The sequence below is a fragment of the Hippoglossus stenolepis genome, chromosome 13, assembly GCF_022539355.2.
Source record: "Hippoglossus stenolepis isolate QCI-W04-F060 chromosome 13, HSTE1.2, whole genome shotgun sequence".
Lineage (NCBI taxonomy): Eukaryota > Metazoa > Chordata > Actinopteri > Pleuronectiformes > Pleuronectidae > Hippoglossus > Hippoglossus stenolepis.
The window spans coordinates 5,492,600-5,512,420 of NC_061495.1; the positions used below are offsets into that span (position 1 = coordinate 5,492,600).

General features: G+C 42.4%; 1 protein-coding gene across 2 annotated transcripts; it reads right to left on the bottom strand.

Annotated features, from left to right (window-relative positions):
* Window positions 1-282: 282 nt before the first annotated feature.
* Window positions 283-19,668, bottom strand: traf3ip1 (TNF receptor-associated factor 3 interacting protein 1). 2 transcript variants are annotated; one of them, XM_035175082.2, is made up of 17 exons: window positions 19,412-19,668; window positions 17,514-17,582; window positions 15,920-16,081; window positions 15,055-15,183; window positions 13,914-14,333; window positions 13,767-13,832; window positions 13,480-13,500; window positions 13,249-13,272; window positions 12,354-12,429; window positions 12,017-12,037; window positions 10,562-10,649; window positions 9,346-9,438; window positions 8,944-9,079; window positions 8,822-8,858; window positions 8,628-8,704; window positions 3,235-3,452; window positions 283-2,711 (listed from the first exon to the last, which is right to left on the bottom strand). In XM_035175082.2, the coding sequence occupies exons 1-17, from the start codon at window positions 19,532-19,534 to the stop codon at window positions 2,546-2,548; spliced, it is 1,926 nt and encodes a 641-aa protein (XP_035030973.1). In that variant the 5' UTR covers window positions 19,535-19,668; the 3' UTR covers window positions 283-2,545. The 2 variants fall into 2 exon arrangements, with proteins under 2 accessions (XP_035030973.1, XP_035030974.1); XM_035175083.2 differs by lacking the exon at window positions 13,480-13,500 and having other exon boundaries at window positions 19,412-19,666.
* Between the last annotated feature and the right edge of the window lie 153 nt (window positions 19,669-19,821).

A 19,821-nucleotide genomic window follows, 5' to 3' on the forward strand; every position in this document is an offset into this window, starting at 1 on the left:
GGAAGTGAAATGTTTTACTTCTGTCAGCGGTGGAGAGCGGGCTTCAAAAGAAACTCCTTGAGCGTGTGACGTACCAGACGCCACGAGGATATTACAGGAACTTGTCAAAATGGCAAAGCGGGGCCATGCATCATTTCGCTCATAATGTAAACTCAAGCAAATCCAGACCTCACATTAAGATTCTATTATAAAGTGAACTTAACCTTGAGTCTGAAAAGGTTTTCTAACTCAGCAACAGTCACCGCTTTCAACTGGAAAACAAGAGAAGACAAAACAAACATGTTGCAATGTAACCATTTATTTCACTCCACTACAAAATTATATATTTATCTGAACTATGATACAGTCTCCACATATACATAATGTACAGTTTAAAGAGAAACCAAGGATATGATACAAAAGGTGTACAGTGAAAATGGTCCTTTCATATAACACGGACAAGCAGATTCTCCCTTTTCCAGGAGTTTAAGGATTTTTTAAATTTCATTTTCTAGGAGGTAAATGTTCTCATTTATATTTGGTGGACTAAATATAATACTGATATGAAAATAATCAGACTAAATCAGACTAAATGATTGTAAATTAAAATGTTGAAGAGCTCTCAAATAAATAGCATTGATGAAGATATTTCCCCACTGAAGAATCCACATTTTCCCTTTTCGAAAGATATTAGTTGAGCTCTATTTGTTTTATCTTATTGTAAAAACTACTTAGCAAAAACAGGTTATGACCAAATTTGCTATTTGGAAGTTGGTTAAATTTCAAAACAGTCTGTTCTATGCACAATTTATGGCTTTATTATTATTTTTTATTTACAAATAGTTTTTACCTTCACATATACTAAACCATGAGATCAGAGAGATCACAGAACAAATTCATGTTCTTAGCACGGATGTGTTGAATGTTTAAACGCTGAGACAGCGGAAATTGAAGCCCCAGAGCTGTCAGATCATCACTTCATGGCAAAAAAAAAATAAAACATGTAGCTATCGGTGGTTATTATGGCCTTTGCTGGTCATTATGGGGGGGGGGGGACAATTACATTCATCAGAGCAACTGTTTTCTAAAAACACCGGCAGTCTAAATCCTCTGGGAGGCAATTCTGTAGCAGAACTAACAGAGGTAGCAACTGCATATAAGGAAGTATCAACGATGTAAAATTACATTTGTACTATTACTTAAATATGATAACTGCATTTTTCATTCAGGGTGAGATAGGGCACAATGTACGGAAACGTTTCGATTTCATTCACACATGGAACAATGACACGTTTCTATTACTGGGTGTTTGAGGAGAACTGTGGACAGTGGTTACTTTCAGTCTGACGTCTCTACACTCTAATCTCTCACTGCTGTCATCAGCCGAGTATTGCTTCATATATATATTTCTATGTTAGCTACATGTGTAAAGCAAATCTCTTAAAGAAGGAGCTGGTAAAGTATGATTTTTTTCTATTTATAAGGGTTTGAAAGTTCACACAAAAAATTTGCCATCTAACTAAACATTGTGTTCATCCCAAAAATGGATGAGTTTGGCAAATTCTACGATACGAATAAAGCGGAGGGACATCCATGATGGTGGCTATCCTGTATGCTCACTGCAAAGATGGATCTATACTTTCTTTTTGTCCTAGGTCTTGCCTGTGTTTTGAGTTATAACATATTTATAAGCGACTGTGAGAGGAAAGGAATGTAACACTGCTGTGCTGCCAAAATGTTTTTTCTAAAAAAAAATTCTAAAGTTCCTCTTCTGATCCCCCTCATCATCAAAGTGCCACGGTGCGTAAAAAGTGGAAGAGTGAATGAAATAACAAGCGAACTATCAGTATTGTTTTTTACAACATGAAGAGTTTGAGATGTTGTGGTAAACAAAGGGAGATGGAAAAGACCGCTGGACAAAGTCAAAACAAGGACGGTACCACAGTCATGATACAATCACGTCAGTCAACTAAGACACATTAAACCCTCCACATAAAAAATATGATTTCTATATGAAAGAAAGAGATAATTCATATTAATTGTCCTCCTGTGTTCTATATTTTCACTCAGCATTGAAAGAAGAAGAAGGAAATACATTTTTAAATCTAAAGATATTTGAACGTGTGGTAAAATCAAGCATTAAACACAACTATCTATTCTAACTGTCATAAGCTGTGCACTGGCTCAATCCAGAAAGGCACCGTTTCAGAACAAGGGGGGAAAGTTGGGGTTAGGAGCAGGAAGATCATTTTTATTTATTCTATGATAAGCAGCTAGTAAACCTCTGACTTTACCACCAAACTTTTTTCCATTTAATCACATGTTAGAATAAAGTCTGACCTCTAAACCAACGCATGACGATTTTATTTACCAACGAATGAAGTTTCTTTCCCACCCTGGTTGTGAAGGAATGTGTTTGGGTCCATCCTCAAAAAAAGACATAAAAGTGCAGTGTTTGGTCCCGTCCAACATTAACCTCCAAGAAAAATGTCCTCGCCATGATTCTGAAGGGTGAACTGTTCGAACCTATACAAGTCGTCAGTGCATTTATAGAAGTTAGTGACCTTCAGGTTCTGGAAGAGGAATTCATTCCCGTCACCATCTTCTGGATCTTCTCCTCATTCTTCAGTATGTTGGACTTTACAGCACAAATCTTGTCCTGCTGGTCCTTGATCAGCTGCTCCAGCTCAACTAGTTCTGCTTTGAGAGGCTCCACGGCGCGGTCTGTCGCTCTGCAGCACAAACAAACACGCACACGCACAAACAAGGAAGAGATCGTTAATCGTCTACATGAATTACCTGAAAAGGATTTGAAAAACTGCCCAGAGTGACCAGCAGATAACACTGACCAGCTCAGAGATGCTCATCTGTTTCATTTTAAGATAAAGTATGACGACACAGTGTTTTCCATCAATTATCTAGACTGTGGCAGCTGTGTGTGTGCACATGTGAGTGTGTGCGTATTGGGGGGGTTGTTTTTATGTGAAGCACTGCGTTACATTTTGTTTGTATCAAAAGTGTTGTATAAATAAAGTCTGATTGACTGATTAAACATCCCTTAATATGTGACATTGTTTCTCTCCTCTTTGCAAGACAGTATGAGTATTATTTTTGGAAGGCACCACTGAAGAGGAAGTACAGGAATCAGTAAACATGACCCTTGCTTGAGAATCTGTAAACAAACTGTTCCTGGAAATAACATTTTTCTTTTCAACAACACATTACTTAAAGCGTGTTGTGCATGTGTCAACCCACTTCTGCTCCTGCAGCAAGGCCTCTGCGTGCTCCTTGTTCTCCAGGCGCCAAGTGTTCAGTTCAGCCTGCATGGCGTCCATGTCCTCCTGGATGTAGTCCATGATCTTCCCCAGAGGCAGGGAGCTGCGGCACACCGTCTGGATGGATGCGCGCAGCCGCTCTATCTCCTTCGTCACCACGTCCCGCTCTTTCTTCCGCGCTGCTTCCGACACCCAGTTCTGGAAGTGAGGGTGGAATGATGGGTGTAATGTGAGAATACTTCCAACTTACAAAGCCTGTAAACATCAAATACAATTCTAGGAGCGTGCATGTTGGTGTCCAAGGAAACCCTTCATTTCATTTTACTAGGCCAAGTAAGAAACTCAAAAGATTTGATATAATCTCACTCCGCACTTTATCAAACAGCCGTAAGAACACACACAAAAATCACTTGTGTGTCCCCAGACCAAAACATAATAAACCCTCTTTAGGAATCCTACCTTTGCCAGCGACTGAAGCAAGGGGCTGTATTTAGTGGTTTAGGATTTCAAGGCTAAAAATGTTAGGCAGGAATTCTACCAACCTAGCTGTATATATAAAGATCAAACGCGTGCCGGAATTGTGTTGGCCAAAGTCGGGGGAACTGGTTGGCTTGCTGGTGAAGGCTTCCAGTGTATGGTGTGCAGCGTGTGTGTGTGTGTGTGTGTGTGTGTGTGAGTGGGGGCTGCTATAGCCCAATTACACTCGGTCCCTTGATGGCGAAAAAGGAGAGGAAGGTATCGGGGAAGGACCTCCCTTGGCAAGGAGCAAACCCAATGATGTTTGCTCAGCTGGGCTTGGCAAGGCCTCTGAGTGTATGCGTGTGAGTATATGTTTGTGTGTTTGTGTGTGTGCGCGCACGCACGCACGCAAAGCGAAAGCACTCAGTATTGCAACCATAAAGCCACACACACACACACACACACACACACACACACACACACACACACACACACACACACACACACACACACACACACACACACACACACACACACACACACACACACACACACACACACACACACACACACACACACACACACACACACACACACACACAGGATCAGGTGAAGCACATAGTGGTGCACACAGTGGTGCACACAGTGGTACGTACACACACACACCCCACACCCCCGCACTCTTGGTCTTAAAGTCTTGTTTATTTTAGTAACAGGCTGTGGCAGTGAGGTTATTTTACTACAGTATTGAGTAACAACTACTACACTTATTCATCCTTTCAAGTTCAACTCTTTGCGCCATTTGGCTCCACAGACGGGAGACCCTGCCTTCATGAGGCAGCAGGAATCCGACAGGCGACAGTGTGTGAACTAATGACAGCTTCCTCTTCAAAACACACACCCTGTCACACAGCCTATACATGGAAAGGTGCATATGGGACTTTCCTTATCGAGCCATCTCTTAAAACAAACCGAGTGCTTACAATGTTAAAAGGCAGCTTTACTCCACCAGACCACGCTGCAGAAATGGCAATCAAACGACATTGTGTGGTATCGTTTCTTTTCAGTAAGCAAGTAACAAATTTCTGACAGCCGCACTCTCCGTTACCCACTTGTGGTGGCCCGAGAGTGTGAGGGTTGAAATGCCTTGGCCCGGCGGTCCCCCTGCAAGGTGGGTGGCTTCCACTGGGCGCCGTGAACCCTGCAGCTACACAAACACTCTACGGCTCATTCGGCCTGCCTGGCTGCGGTTTGCTCTGCATAGCCCAGACAGGACCCGCGGCTTCATTCTATTTGCCGTCCTCTCGCTGCCTCACCCCCCCCTTTCTCCTTCTCTGTTGGAAAATAAAAAAACTTGGCGTGAAAACATGACCCCTGGTTCGTGTGCACTCTGTTCGGGTGGATATAAATCACTGCTTTATGGAGGTCCCTGTCGGGGGCTACGAGACCCGTGTGCTCCTAGTTTTCCTTTTTCTCACCCAGATCACAGAACAATATTTAGATGTGGTGACCGCAGAGGAGCAGGAGGTGAGAGGGGAGGAAGGGGAGCAGGTTTTCCCATTATCTCAGACATGGTGAAAGCTCCAGGCAATGGAGAAGACAGAGCCTCTGTCTGATGTTCGAACGGGCAGGTGGACTCGTCACATTCCTTCAGTATCATCTCGTACATTCTGAAAGTGCATGAATTAATCATTCAATCTTGATTTCTTTATTGTTGTTGGAAGGCAAAACGTTTGAGGTCAATCTCTAACAATAATTAAAAACGCTGCTGCTTCAAAAGAGGGACAACATGGACGTACCATAACACTGCGAGGCAAACTACAAAGTCATCACAGGTCTAATCAGCTTAATAGAAATACGTGCAAAAGGGTGCTTTCTGGGTGACTTAGAGGGATTTTCTGGCACAAGAGAATAAACATTCTTCAAAGTTTCCCCTGACAAGAAAAACGGTTTGCAAGCACAGGACCTGTCAGTGTGATGGAGCAACCTCTGGGGTATCATTAACTAGGAAAACAAAAATGTACACACTCGCTGTATAGCTAATAATCAGAAATCAGCTTCCACTAAGAGGCAACAAGACTCACACATTGCTGTTCGTCTCTCAGCTGCACTTCGGTTGGGCCGACGGGATGACAGACATTATATATATATATAAACTCTGATTAGCGCTGCTTCGACTATAAATACAGATTAATCAACATAAGGTGAAGTTAAAGTTATGGTGGTTTGGTGGCACATGAAAAACAAGCTGCAGAAACCATTGATCTTTATCTTTAACGGGAGTTGAATTAATCTCACATCACCGCCTGCAACTACGTGACGGATCACTGAAGAGCACATAGAACCGCTCTGCAGTTTCTGGGAACAATTCTCTTGGCTGCTGATGCTCATTCGGAGACACTGACACACACCTTGATGATTCTAACAGTGTGTTCTTCAGGCGGATCTGAGATGTGAGCCAGCGAGCCGAGCATGGGAACGAGGATCCGCTCCCAACGTTGGTTTATGGGCTTCCTCGCCATTTTTTCATAGGAGTCGAGCTACATCATAAAAATAGCTTGCAGTCAGTGAGGTGAGGAGGAGAACCTACAGCCAGCGAGGTTACAGGATGTTGTTGCAAGGTCACTGTAGCCCCTCGGGGAGACGACTGAGATCACCCCCCTGGGCTGCGGGGGTGAAGTGGGGGGGGGGATTCCTTAGGGACCAATGGCTTTAATAACAGACAATGGAAAACTATGTTGAAATAAAACGGTTTACCATTCAAACATTCTCAGGGAGGGAAAATGCTAATTTAAATGGCGTTTGAGGTCCGTGCTGATAACCGACCGTGGCTGCTTCACGTAGGTACTCATCATGAACCTGGCCAAATTCCTGACAGGTCAATATGAACTCTACAAAAGTAATACGACTAATGGAATGGCACAAGGTCATTTCCTTATGTTTCCACAAAGAAACGCTGGATGTTTATGAAGACGCAGAGGTCTGGAGAGGGGAGTATTTATTTTCTTGACAATTCTGCAGAGAGTATTCTGGCCCTTCTCCTCCATGCCTCTCACTCAACAGCCGTCCATTTGTACGCCACAGGGTTTATTTATACATTACAAACCTTCATCAAGGCTAATTTGATGGGGGTAAAGAAAAGGGGGGGGAAGAGTACACAAAAATTCTTATGAAAACGCAGCTGCTGCAAGGGGGCAGATTCTGTCTAAATAAGAAGAGAAGTATCTTGGAATAATATACACTGCCGCTGAAGGGTCGCAAGAAAGGTCGTCCCCATAAATATACAGCAAAGTGCCTGGTCGCACACACACAGTGGCAGGAGAGAGCAAAACACGGTCATTTGATAGTGTAGGTATTCCCTCTTTTTACATCAGTGCAGGATAGAAATACCAAAGCTCAGAAATGACTAGAGGCTGGCCCTGACCGTGAAGTTGAATATTAGAGTTATGACAAATATCAGAGCTTCTCAAAACGAATCGCGCCAGCTGAAATTTCAAACCTGCCATACCACACAGAATGAGGAAGCTCAATATTTACATTTTTGTCCCTGCGTGTTTTACCGTAATTACGAGAGGAAAAAAAACCCGACTCCATTAAGCTGACCTCTCCACCCTTTCATGTCAGGAAGGAAGTCATTATAGTTCTTTATACAGCTGACGAGGCAAGGCCAGTAATGACGGAGGGGTGGACTGGAACTGGTCCTGTGTGCAGATGTACCTGCTCTAAGCTGCCCCTGCAGACCGTACAGGATACCCTGGAATGAAGGTTTGGAACCGCTGAAAGCTGAGGAAAATGAGGATAAACTCTACAAGGCTACGCTCATGTTACACAAAGACCTGGGTACTTTGCTGGTGTGTGTCGACGTATGCATGTTTGGTTGGACCATGTATGTGTGCCGTATGTTAAAAACTATATTTAACACAGCTGGTAAAATCGTGCCAGGCTATTTCAGCTAACTGGTGGCCAGACTGAGACAACGTCAGGTGTGAGTTATGAGGGATGATGTCTGAGGCCGCAGTCGGGAGGGGATGGATCAGGGGCCTTTGTGCATGAGTGACAGTCAAAAACAGTGCATCCATTGGAGTCAGGGTGGTCAGCTAGGAAGGGATGCAGGGAGAGTATGCTTCAGTGGAGAGGACCACCCAAAGCAGACAGTGTACGCCACCTCACACCATGGACGACAGACCAAACTGTAAGTCTCACACCAATTCACACTCTAAATACTGATGACGGAGCACCAGCTTTCTGGCTAATAAATAAGCTGACAAAGGGAAACACAAGAGCATCGGCAATGTGTCACCTTAGAAAAAGCCTGTGTATCGTGTCTAATATGAAGTGAGAGGAGACGAGAAGGAAAGTCTTTCTATAAACGCCCGATTCCTTTTATCAAACACATTTATGGCAAGACGGAAAATATGAAAGACAGAAAAGGATGTTTGTGCAGCAACTGTTTTCATTAGTTCACAACAGTCTCCAGGATTGCTCTTAAGTTCCCTGCTCAGATGGCAGATTTCCTCACAGTGTACACAGCAGAGAAGAAAAACTCTCACACTACCCAGCATACCTGTGATAGGAGCAACCCCAGAAAACAAGCTCATTTTGCACCAGACATCTTGATGTGCGTGTCGGTTGTGTGTGTGGTCTGTGAGGGGCCGTGCTTGCTTGGCTGGTTATCAGCCCTTCAGCTTCACTGAAGGGGAATATGTTTTTTTGCGATTTTAAGTCAGTGCAATTACACCTCTACACTCCATTTGTTGTTATTTTTCTGTTGATAATAACCAGCGCTGCAGTGGGCACGTAACTTTCTGGAAAGAATGGTTGGTGGAACTGACGGGGAGGTTTAACACAACAGAACTAGACTGACACTGCCCTCTTGTGGAGATGGGGTACAACTACTACAATAACAGTACGTACCTGCTCTTTAGATTTGGGGGAGGATGGTGACAATTCATAGTCTTTCTTGGTCTCGATTATCTTTTTCACAAGACCACCTAGACGGACAGAAACAATGAGGAGAAGTGAAAGATGTATTTCCGCAAACCACAGGTGGGAGAGAAATCAGAGGGCATCAATGCTCCTTTTCAAAATAAAAGGAAATTGGACTGTACCGTGTTTCTCTTCACTGTGGAGTTCCTGCGTAGGATCCTGTAATAGAAAATAAAAGGGTCGATATCTCCCAGACGTATGTTTCTCCGCGATATTAAAAGATATCCCTCTTTAAGTTACTCACCACCTCCATCTCAGGAGCGTTTGAGAGTCGAGGGACCACCTCCTCAACGACAAATTGTTCATCTTCATCCTCCTCATCCTCAGACAGCTTCTTCCCATCCATGATGACAGGTGCTGAAGGCTTGGCACTGGACAGTCTGGGGGGAAAAAAGACAAAGAGCTTCACTTATTTCTTACTGTAAAAGTGTGAGGTATGCACATGCACGTCCTTTGGAGAAAGTGTAGAAAATCTCCAGAGTTCAGTGCATGTCTGAAAGCTGCTTTAGTGATTAATCCGTCCCAATGGCTGGAACAAGACCTGTTTTCAAACTGGGAATGTTTTCACAAAGAAGAGGAGGCATTCGTCTTTGCCAGTAAACAAATATAATTGTGACATTAGTGAGTGTGTGTGTGGTACAGTCACCTCTCAGCTGAGGTCACATCAGGGTGACTTTCCTGTCTCCGGACTCGAGGAGGTGCTGGGCGAGCGCTGCTGGGCCGTGGTATTCGTCTGTTGCTGCAGGATTAAAGGATTGTACACATTATTCAAATAAGCTGTTAAACTAACACATTTTAAAAAGTAAACGTGTCAGCATATAAACAAGTAGTTTTTGTTTCGTCTAACAAGGTGGTTTATTTTTTCTTGTATCCTTTTACAAGACAAATTCTCTGTGAGATTTGCCACATGTCTACTTTGTGACAGCTACACTGAGTCCTTCTGGGATAACAATCTTTGGAAAATTACCTAGAACAATAAACTTTCACAGTATTAAAACAGTAAAACTGGGACAACACAGCTGCCCCCCCCCAAAAAACAATAGAACAGAACATTCACAATTATCCAAATTAAGGTCAATTATTCAACTGTAAAATCTACTGGAATCGATCCTGGATTGATTTCAGAAGCAAAGCTCAAACAATTTTAAATAAACAACAAAATTAATAAAGCGATGTACGAGAATGAAATGTAATAATACTCAAATTAAACCCTCTTAAATTACTTGATTACTATAATTAGTTGAAACAACATGACTGACGCATCAAAACATTCTGAATTATAAATAATATATTTATTCTGCACAGTGTTGCATTACACTGAATATTGTCCAGGTACTGGTTATAGTGTGTTCACGTATATGTACATGTTTGACAGATTAGCATTTTATGAGAGCAATGGAAGTCGGTGATATGGAATGGGGAGTGGTGGTTTGGTCAATGGAGCATTATTATTGGTTAGTATCCTTTGCAGTGCCTCTGTCTCAGCCCTGCATATTTCATATCTACTCTGGTCTCCCGCCACTTTCCATCCAGCCACCAGATGGCCTTATCTTTCCTTCCTGTTCCAATCACATGTCTCCTACTCTCTATCTCTGTTCAACCTCACACGTATTCCCAGTCCCCTCATCACCTCTCCTGCATATATACGAGCCATTTTCCCAGAGTCCCGTGCCAAATGGTCCCGTTCTCCATGTTCTATCTGCAAACTTGTGTTATCACCTTATCTTCTAATAACCTCACTTTAAGGCACCTGCCTGCATGTCTGCATTTGTGTCCTCACTACATCTGCGCCGTACAACAGCTGCAACAACCTCAGCGAACAGTTTGCTAGGTGGGGGGGAGGTGTTGACGACTGTACAGACCTGGAAGCTGTGTCAAGTGGCACAGAGGAGCCTGCCGCGTCTCCATTTTCCTGAGGAACAGGTCTCTGGGTTAATTGAGCATCTCCGTCTGTGAAAGGAAACAGTCACAGCTCAGTATAATATAGCAAGGATTAAATGTAATCATGGCATAATGAATACTGAGACTTAAGGGCACACCTTCGTACCAATTACCTTTTCTTTGTCTTAAATGCTACGACTCTGAAAAAGCTCCACCAACAAACACCTACACGCAGAGTCATTCACCTCTTTGCACTGACTTTCAACTCATGCTCTGATCCAAAATTCCCTGCAGTCCTTCATATGCGTTAAAATCTCAATAAACCCCCCCAAGAAATCTTGTCTTTGCTGACCCTCTGTAGTTTTAACTTCACATCTGAATGTAGTGATGTACAGATGTTCTTAGCATCACGTGAAAAGACGGTTGGGTGTGGTGAGACAGAGCACATTCACTTCTGACTACATCAGAGGTGAAACAGGTTTGAAGCTTTTAACCAGAGATGTTCTTTAGGCCTGGTTTTAAGTACCACTCTAAGATCTAAGCAGGTCATGAATAAATAACCCTTAAAGTTTTCTCATGCAGCGTCGGTTATGTTTTCATTAACTTCCAGTTGCTCTTAGAGAAGTCGCTCTGAGGTACAGCTGCTCCCTGAAGTCTTACCCTGACCTTCCCTTGTTTCTGTCGTGCGCCCGGTTGTGAACCCACTGGCTCCTCTTGCTTTTGCCAAGTTGGCAAAATTTGCTTATTTTTCTCTGGGATTCTGAATGAGATGAAGCCTGATTAATGGACTTTTGAAAGATTTAATCCATTTGGACTTAACGCTGAATTTTATGGAATTTCTACAAACTATTATAACTTTTGTGTTTATTTCTGAAAGGTCTTTTTCCCACATAAGGCTCTCGCTCTACACACGAGAGTTCAGGCTGGGTGAGGGACCGTAGACACCAAATCTGATATTGGGCTTTACAAACAAACTTGACTGACTTGCTCACATGCTTTAACAAAGAACACCATCTCCCTTAATCACTGGGTGAGTCTCTCACTTACTCACTCACTCTCTCACTCTCTGACTCAATGTGGAGTGTGAACCCGAAGGGACTTTCTAAGGAAAACATTTCTCTGATGGTTTTCAGATTATATTAGATCAGATTAGGGAGCTAACAAAGTTTATAGGGGGTTTTCAGGGCATTGAAAGTCATACTGTAACTGTGGTCAGTTGATTAGAAGTCATTAAAAAAAAACATTGTGTGGGTCATTTGTTTAATTATAAGAGAGATCAGTGTCAGTAGTCTCCTTCTCAGTTGTTGCAGTTAACCATGACAGTCCTCTGAATATAATTGAGATCAAGTGCACGGAGCTAAAGAGCACACATTCTTGAGTAGATGTTAAAAATCATGTTTGCATGCAGCTGGATGAGACAGACAGGGAACTCTTACCTCCCTCGCTGTCAGATTCATCTGTTGACAGCAGAAAGAAAAACAAGGAGTCCATTATAATACAACACTGAAAGTTAGAGTGCCCCTGTGAAATACTGGGGAATTAACAGGTTGTGTATCTCTATAATCTCTGAAGGAAAATGTTCAAGTGTAAAATGTTTTTTTTATTGTATTGCCTTTCTTTCAATTTGCACCAAAAAACTTTTATACTAAATTCCATTCTGTCTTTAAAGAGCAGTCATTATATTAAACATCTCTATTAACTACATGAGATCTGCCTTGTTGCTATAGGTGATAGAAGTAGGGTGTCTGGGGTAAAAGGAGTTTGGGAGTTTACCTTGATCTCCGATTTTAGGTCTCCGCCTCTGCCCTTTAGCAGACGAAGGCCGGGGTATTCTAGCTGGACTGTCGGACTAAGAGGACCAAAGACAAGCAGGACAAAGATACGACTTGAGAATAGTAAGAAGTGAAAGGACACACGTCTTCTCTATCACGCTGAACATGATCACTCATCATTTTCTTTAGTTACGTTGAAGGTACACTGAGGTATGCAATGGAGCTATTAAGCACAAATCTCTGTGCAAATTGCAAAGATTAAAAGTTGTAAAGAAAGAAAAGCAAAGTGTGGCTGCAGCACGTAGCAACATTCTAGCAGGGAAAACAAAACAAGAAAAGAAAATGACAGAAAACGGGACTGGAAGCACTGAAAGCTTTAACACCTGAAATTAAACTGTCTGCAGAGACCTCAAGCAAAAACAATACAGAAATAGAGTTAGGAAGACAGGTGCTCCAGAGCAACACAATATAATATTGTAGAACAATAAACAGAAATAAACAGAACAATAAACCCCCACAAAACTGTAACAAAATAAAGCCGGAAATGGAGCTATATGTTGTAATTAGAATATATAGAAAGGCTATATTTTATCAATCAATACTATAAAACACACAGGACTCTTCATGTCATTAGTTGTTAGTAAAAAGTCTGTCAGAGCACTGGCTGGATTTCTTTTTAGCATTTCAAATGTGATCCAGAGTAAACGCCTGCACGGCTCACACACAGGGATTCCCCCTCGTGGCAGCAGCACAGATGCTAAATGCACGATAAAGAGCAAATTTACAAAATCAAGCCGGAGGCATACAAGTTGCTTATGAAGTCACATGACACTTCATGCATCATTTCCTGAAAAGACAGGTGTTATTGAACCATTGAAATAGAGTTAAGCTCTTACCTGGTTTTCAACTGCTTCTGCAGGCTGTACACAGAGAAGAACACAGCGTTACGCTACGCGACACCTATTAATTACACAGTTAGTAAGAGGGAACAACACCTCGTGTCCTATGTACTAAAGCCCATATTAGCACTAGAGCAAGCAACCAGCCAGCCCAAGGCATTTTAACGCTAAGTGGCTACAAGAATACAAGTCTAATTTTCTATTGGTTATTACTGCAGGGTTAAATACCTCTTCAGCTGGGGTTGGCTCCTTGGATGAACAAGAGGCACAACATTAAAAAATAAATGTGTTTTGTTATAACCTGAATAAAATGTTAGATAGATAGATAGATAGAAATGTTTATTTTTCAACTATGTAGACATAAATCCTGAGACTGACTCTGATTCCTAATTCTTAATTCATAGAAGAATCATAGCATGATTTGAGATGAGATGAGAAAATCAAATAATCTCAATGTCATAATGTAAAAGTGTAAATGTAAAGGTGTGTACTTGGGGGCAGAGGTTAGAACTTACAGCTGGTACGGGTTTGGCTGTTTTGCTGGGCTCTTCTGGGCTCGTCGTTTCCTCTGATTCTCTGGACTAAGCACAAACAACACATTAAATGTTAATAATGTCTCTTATGGCCAACATGTCAAATATGTGTGGATTTAAGATTCGCACCTTGTTATCTCCATTCACAGTTTTGCTGCTCTCTTCCCTCTCTTTGTGTCGTTCTCTCTCTTTCTCCCGCTCTTTGTCTCTTCGTTTTTCCTTGTCTTTTTCCAAGTCTCTTTGGGAATCCTTCTCCTTTGTCTTTTCTCGCTCTTTACCCCTGTCCTTGTCCTTTTCCCTTTCTCGATCCCTCTCTCTGTCCTTCACCTTGTCCCTGTCTTTAACTCGTCCTTTGTCTCTGTCCTTGTCTCGCTCCCGGCTCTTGTCTTTGTCACGTTCTTTGCCGTGTTCCTGTTCACTGCGGTGGTGTTTGTCTCTGTCTGCCTGGTGCTCCTTTTCCCCGTCTCTTTGTTGACTCTCCTGCTCTTTGGGCTGGTCTGGGTCCTTATGGTCCACGCCACCCTTGTGCTTTGAAATCTTTTTCTTTTCCTGAAATAAAGGACATCAAAACATTGGGTGAGAATTTATTGTGAGTCAAAGCCACATGCTGGAAGACCCATCATTTGAACAGACTGTATTAGTTTGTTTTTAAAATAAGCCTGCAGCTAGCAAAGCTAAAGGTTAACATTGAAAATACACATCAGGCCATATAGGACTGAGCCGTATGTGTAAAATGCCAAATTCTCTGCTCAGATGTGTTCACAACAACACAGAAATCTCCAGAGCATTCAGGTGAGGGCTGGTGCAGCAGGCAGGACACAGAACGTGATGAATACATTCCACTACAGAGATAATGCATTTTTGTTTATAGCACATCGTCACTGCTCGGCCCCTTAATGCCAAAACCTCTCGATTCTCGTTGCCTTCTGAAGTTGACATCTTTGTATCTTCGTCTTCTACGTTTATGGCAGATCTTTTTCATCCTGATATCTTTGTATACTTTTTGCTTTTTTCCCAGTTTCGCATCTGTCACGTGTCATCAAAACGCCCACTTGTTCACAGTGAATCCTCTGGAGAATCTCTTGCTGTATTCTCACATGGGCTCATTAAGAGCCCATGTGAGAATACCGGGGGCTGGAAGGAGAAACACTGGAGAATATCCACAGCAAGTGACTCTATATTCTCACAGCCCCTTCAGAAAATTCTAGAGATTTTCTACAGTTTAGTTCATGTCTGAAAGCAGCTTTTGAGTGGAGCTGATGACTCTCACCTCTCTATCTAGGTGACGTTCACGTTCTTCCCTGTTCTCCTTGTCCTGGGACCTGGAGGTGCTGGCTTTAGTCTTCAAGTCCACCTTCTCTCCACCAAGTACTCGCTTCACTGCATCATCACTTGGCATCTACACATTTTTAAATTGCAGAAGAGCAATTCCATTTAACACAGCCACAATGTTAAAGAGTAGCAATTACTGTTGGTTGACTTACAATGTAGCAAAACAGTCATGTAGCATGCAGATGAATGTATAATTGGCCCAACAATAGGGTTTAATAGTGCATCACTGTATGACTCTACAGCAATTAGAAATACATATATATATACTACAAGCATTTGGTGTTTTTCAGAGAAGAGGAATACCTGATTTAAGAACACAAAAATTATGAGTTCCTATTTTGCCTATTTCTACTGGATTTATCAGCAGGCATGTAGCATGTACATCAACAGCTGCCTCATCTGACTCTGTTTACACATTACATGAGCACATTCAAGAGCTTTCAGAGCTATCTGCACATCTCAGAAACACACTTACACTCCTAGGACATGTGATGCTATCAAAATACATCATCCCCCAGGCACCAGCTCATCTGTTTACACTCCATCTCCAGGGTGCAATTTAAAATATTTCAAAGTTCTCACTGCGGAGGCTCCAAAGTTTTGCCAGGAGTATAATATTTTGATGTGAGAAATAACATACACTGAATTTTCTTTTGGGGTTTGAAGAACTGAAGAGAGAATGTGAGTTTTTAATTTAATTGTCAGCTTGTGTGTGTGTGTGTGTGTGTGTGTGTGTGTGTGTGTGTGTGTGTGTGTGTGTGTGTGTGTGTGTGTGTGTGTGTGTGTGAAATGAGAAGACAGACCTTGTTGAGGCAGCACTTGGCGATGGCCTGCAGCAGCTCATTGGTTTTCTCTGGCTCGTGACCAGCCACAATGCGCGCTGGCTTTGCTGCCAGGGCCTCGCCACTCACCAGCATCACGACATCTATGGCTTTCTGGAGGAAGGCTATCTTGGAGTCTTTATCCTAGAAAGATAAAAAAGAGGTTGTGATAAACAGGAGATGCACAGGAGAGACCCGAGAGAGCATATGGCTGTGAAAGTGTAAGAACTCCAATGGGAGTCATTTTCCAACACAGCTCAGAGTAATTAAAGCCCTTGAGATACATACACGCCTGCAGACACCAACACAATTTACTCCAACATGCTACAATTCTACATATATATTAGTATAGTGTTTGCATAGTAGTGCACAGTTGCCGGACAGCAAAATTGTTGCAACTTAATCCAATCTGTCCTCACACCTAATTTCTTACCATAACTGACCCAACAATCACAATCCATGGGCACACTTGAGGCTACTTATATGTTATATACATGCTATATTTTGCAAGGTGCCTAATTGTGATGAAAGTGTTCATATCAATAACATTTATGAACATGAGATCCAGCAATTCCAGGGATAATCCTCAATCTCAATGGGTGACAATGAGGAACATGTGGGTTTTTGTAAGGCAGCCGGAAGGAGGAAACAGAAAACCTGGATTTAATTGAATCCTTTCAGGAGACAGGTACTTAGTATATGTTTTAAAGTTGGGCTCGCTTTGTTCTGTATAGATAACTGCCCTGTATTCTACTGTGGAAGAGACAACGGTATTTCTTCCACAACATGAACAATTAAGCTCCTAACATTAACATTAGGGCATGTAAACAGAACATACACAGCTCCAGACAAATGACCCGGCTAAGCTGTGAGTCTCGTCTATGAGCCTCCTGTATCTGAAGAGCCTGCCAACTATGTAACATAAGGACTAGCAGCTGATGCAGCCACCTGACCTGTCACTTATAATAGGTGATAAGTCTTTGCAGTGTTCCCTTTATGGCACTTCTATCCAACAGACTCTTATACAGGGGCATGGACAATGAATAAAATGAATAGTTAACATTAAATATTATTGTGAATCACGAGTAGTAGTTAATATTGGGTGTACTATGCTGTATAAACGTGGCAGAAATGAAGAAACAACTTTAAATTGCCATTACAGCAATGACCAGTTCAACTGAATTACAGTTAATGCCACTAGTAAGGCTTCTAGTTTTGAACACTAACATTTATCTCAGACTTTTCCCTTCAAACCAAGCACCTTCGTATCTAGTATTGATACAGGGTCAGCTCTCAAACAGCAGACCTGAGCTCTAACACCTTTACAGGCCCTCACAGTCATGTCCGGCCAGTTCCTCTCACCCAGAGTGTGTTACCCAGCCAGTGTGTAGGGTTACAAACACACACACAGACACCCTTAGAGCGTCCCATGTAATGCACAAGTGATCTCCTACACAAGGCTGCTGCTTAGGGACGTTAAAGTGAGACAAAAGAACACGAGAAGAACACTGTTACCTAATAGTGATATCAATTTTGTGTGGCAGGCGGCCAAAACAAGTGAGTGTAGTCAACTTACCTTCACATTGTCTGACTTCATTTCATTCTCTCCATACAGGCCTTTCATAAAACCAGTGGCCCTGATGACCTGTGTTGAGAAATAAAGGTTTCACACTGAATTATTAGATCGTTTTTAATATTAAGTTACATATAACTAAAACTTACAAATACCTACTGTAAACCACCATAAGCCAGCATCAGCTTTTAAGTGGAAAATGAATTAGTCCTAAATTCCAGAATGATTTCTCCAGTGTGCAGAACTAGTGTTTTTCTCACGCGTAATAGTAATTACCATGTTATCTTGATAAACATAAATTTAAACTTCTGTGGAGTAGCTTTTCAACCTACTGGTGAATTAGTGTAAGTGTGGTGCCAATAATAATTGAAGGAAACTCGAATAAGCGATATTCATGTGCATTTATTTCATAAAAGCTCATTCTAATTCACGCCTTAATTATACAGATCTGCAGAATATTCGTGTATTATCTACAATGAAAATTCAGTTAACACATTGATAATCAGAGGAAGGAAGTCACACGTGTCGACACTCTTCATCAAATATACATGAACCTACAGTGAAATATAAAAATGCCAAAAAGGTGGAGAGGGTGATAATAACTCATAGTTTCCTAAGAATCAGAAGATCATCACTGAGCCTCTCAACCCTTCCCCAAGTAACAGAGAAAGACTTCAAATATATTTGTGGTGTCATCGTGTGTGTGTGTGTGTCTTAACTCATTTTGCAAGAAACTCAAACAACACACTCAGTATAAATGAAGGGTAACAGGGTTTTTACATCTAGTTTACAGAAAAGTTTCCTCTCTAATCAAAAAGATGAGATTAGCTGCTCAGCATCTGTGATCTCAACGTGACTGGTTCGAAGACAGAGAGATAGACAGAGATAGATAGATAGATAGAGAGATAGAGAGATAGATGATAGATAGATAGATAGATAGATAGATAGAGATAAAGAGAGATGGATAGGTAGATAGATAGATAGAGATAAAGAGAGATGGATAGGTAGAGAGATAGATAGAGATTGATAGAGAGATAGATGATAGATAGAGAGATAGAAAGACAGAGAGATAGAAAGACAGAGAGAGATGGATAGAAAGACAGAGAGAGAGATGGATAGAAAGACAGAGAGAGAGAGATGGATAGGTAGAGAGATAGAAAGATAGAAAGATAGATAGATAGAAAGATAGATAGATAGAAAGATAGACAGGGATACAGAGATACAGATAGATAGATAGATGAATAGAGATATAGAGAGATAGATAGATAGATAGAAAGACAGAGATGATAGATAGAAAGATAGATAGATAGATAGAAAGATAGAGATGATAGAGAGATAGATAGATAGATAGAAAGACAGAGATGGATAGATAGAAAGATAGATAGATAGAAAGATAGGTTCGATCAACAGACACATTTAGCCAACGTAGCAGCCACTGTAGTTTCCTCCCGTGCCAACCACAGTGGATTAAACTGGTTTGTTGACACCCATGCGGGCGGGGTACCAGTCGTACCTAGCAACTGGACGCCGCCTTTGAGATGGCTAGCTAACTGGCTACACCCCACAACCTTTAACTTTAACAGACCACCTCCCAGTGTGTTGCTGGTTAACGTCACAGTAGCTCCCTGTCTGGTTGGTCGTGCTGGTTTAACTTCTCGGGTCAACGGAGGAAGTAACGTTGCAGCGAAGTTGAACCTAAACCTCCTCGGTTAGCTTGGTGCATGCTAACGCTGCTATTAGCTAGCTAAGTGGCTCGTGTTCTCCGTGTTCTCCGTGCACACGTCCCGCTGCAGTGCGTGTCTATGAAGGGACGTGGACCATATAAACAACATGTGCTCCCGGGGTTAGCGAGTCAAAGCTCGGTTAGCTAGCTCGTCGCAGCGTGAAGAGATTAGCCTCACCTCGCTGAAGATGTCGTGCAGGTACCGGAACGGGGGTTTGCTCAGCAGTTTCTCCGTGAGAGGCGGTTTCTTCAGGACTTTGCCCAGCGTGTCCTGGGTCTTCTTCACCACCGCCGCGTTCATCGCACCGGGGAGAAACGGCGCCGGACTGTCGGGGGGACGCGGGGACAGCGAGCACTCATCCGGGGGGAGAAACTCGGTCTGGCGCCTGGTTGCTATGTCAATACTCTGACGTCCCACAATGCAGCGGGGCTCGAGAGTGCGCATGCGCAGGGGACTTTCGGTTGCTAAGAGCTGCCTGTGACCACAGCAACGGCTAACAAGGCAGGGATAGAGGGATAGAGAGAGAGAGAGAGAGAGAGAGAGAGAGAGAGAGAGAGAGAGAGAGAGAGAGGAGGGATAGAGAGAGA

What these genes read in the sequence shown, in the direction of transcription:
- traf3ip1 (XM_035175082.2), bottom strand. Translation starts at nt 19,534, where the DNA reads ATGAACGCGGCGGTGGTGAAGAAGACCCAGGACACGCTGGGCAAAGTC. An exon ending in CCACTTGACACAGCTTCCAG is followed by an intron (nt 9,439 to 10,561) that starts GTCTGTACAGTC and finishes TTAATCCTGCAG; the next exon opens with CAACAGACGAATACCACGGC. An exon ending in GCCTTGCTGCAGGAGCAGAA is followed by an intron (nt 2,712 to 3,234) that starts GTGGGTTGACAC and finishes TTTGTGCTGCAG; the next exon opens with AGCGACAGACCGCGCCGTGG.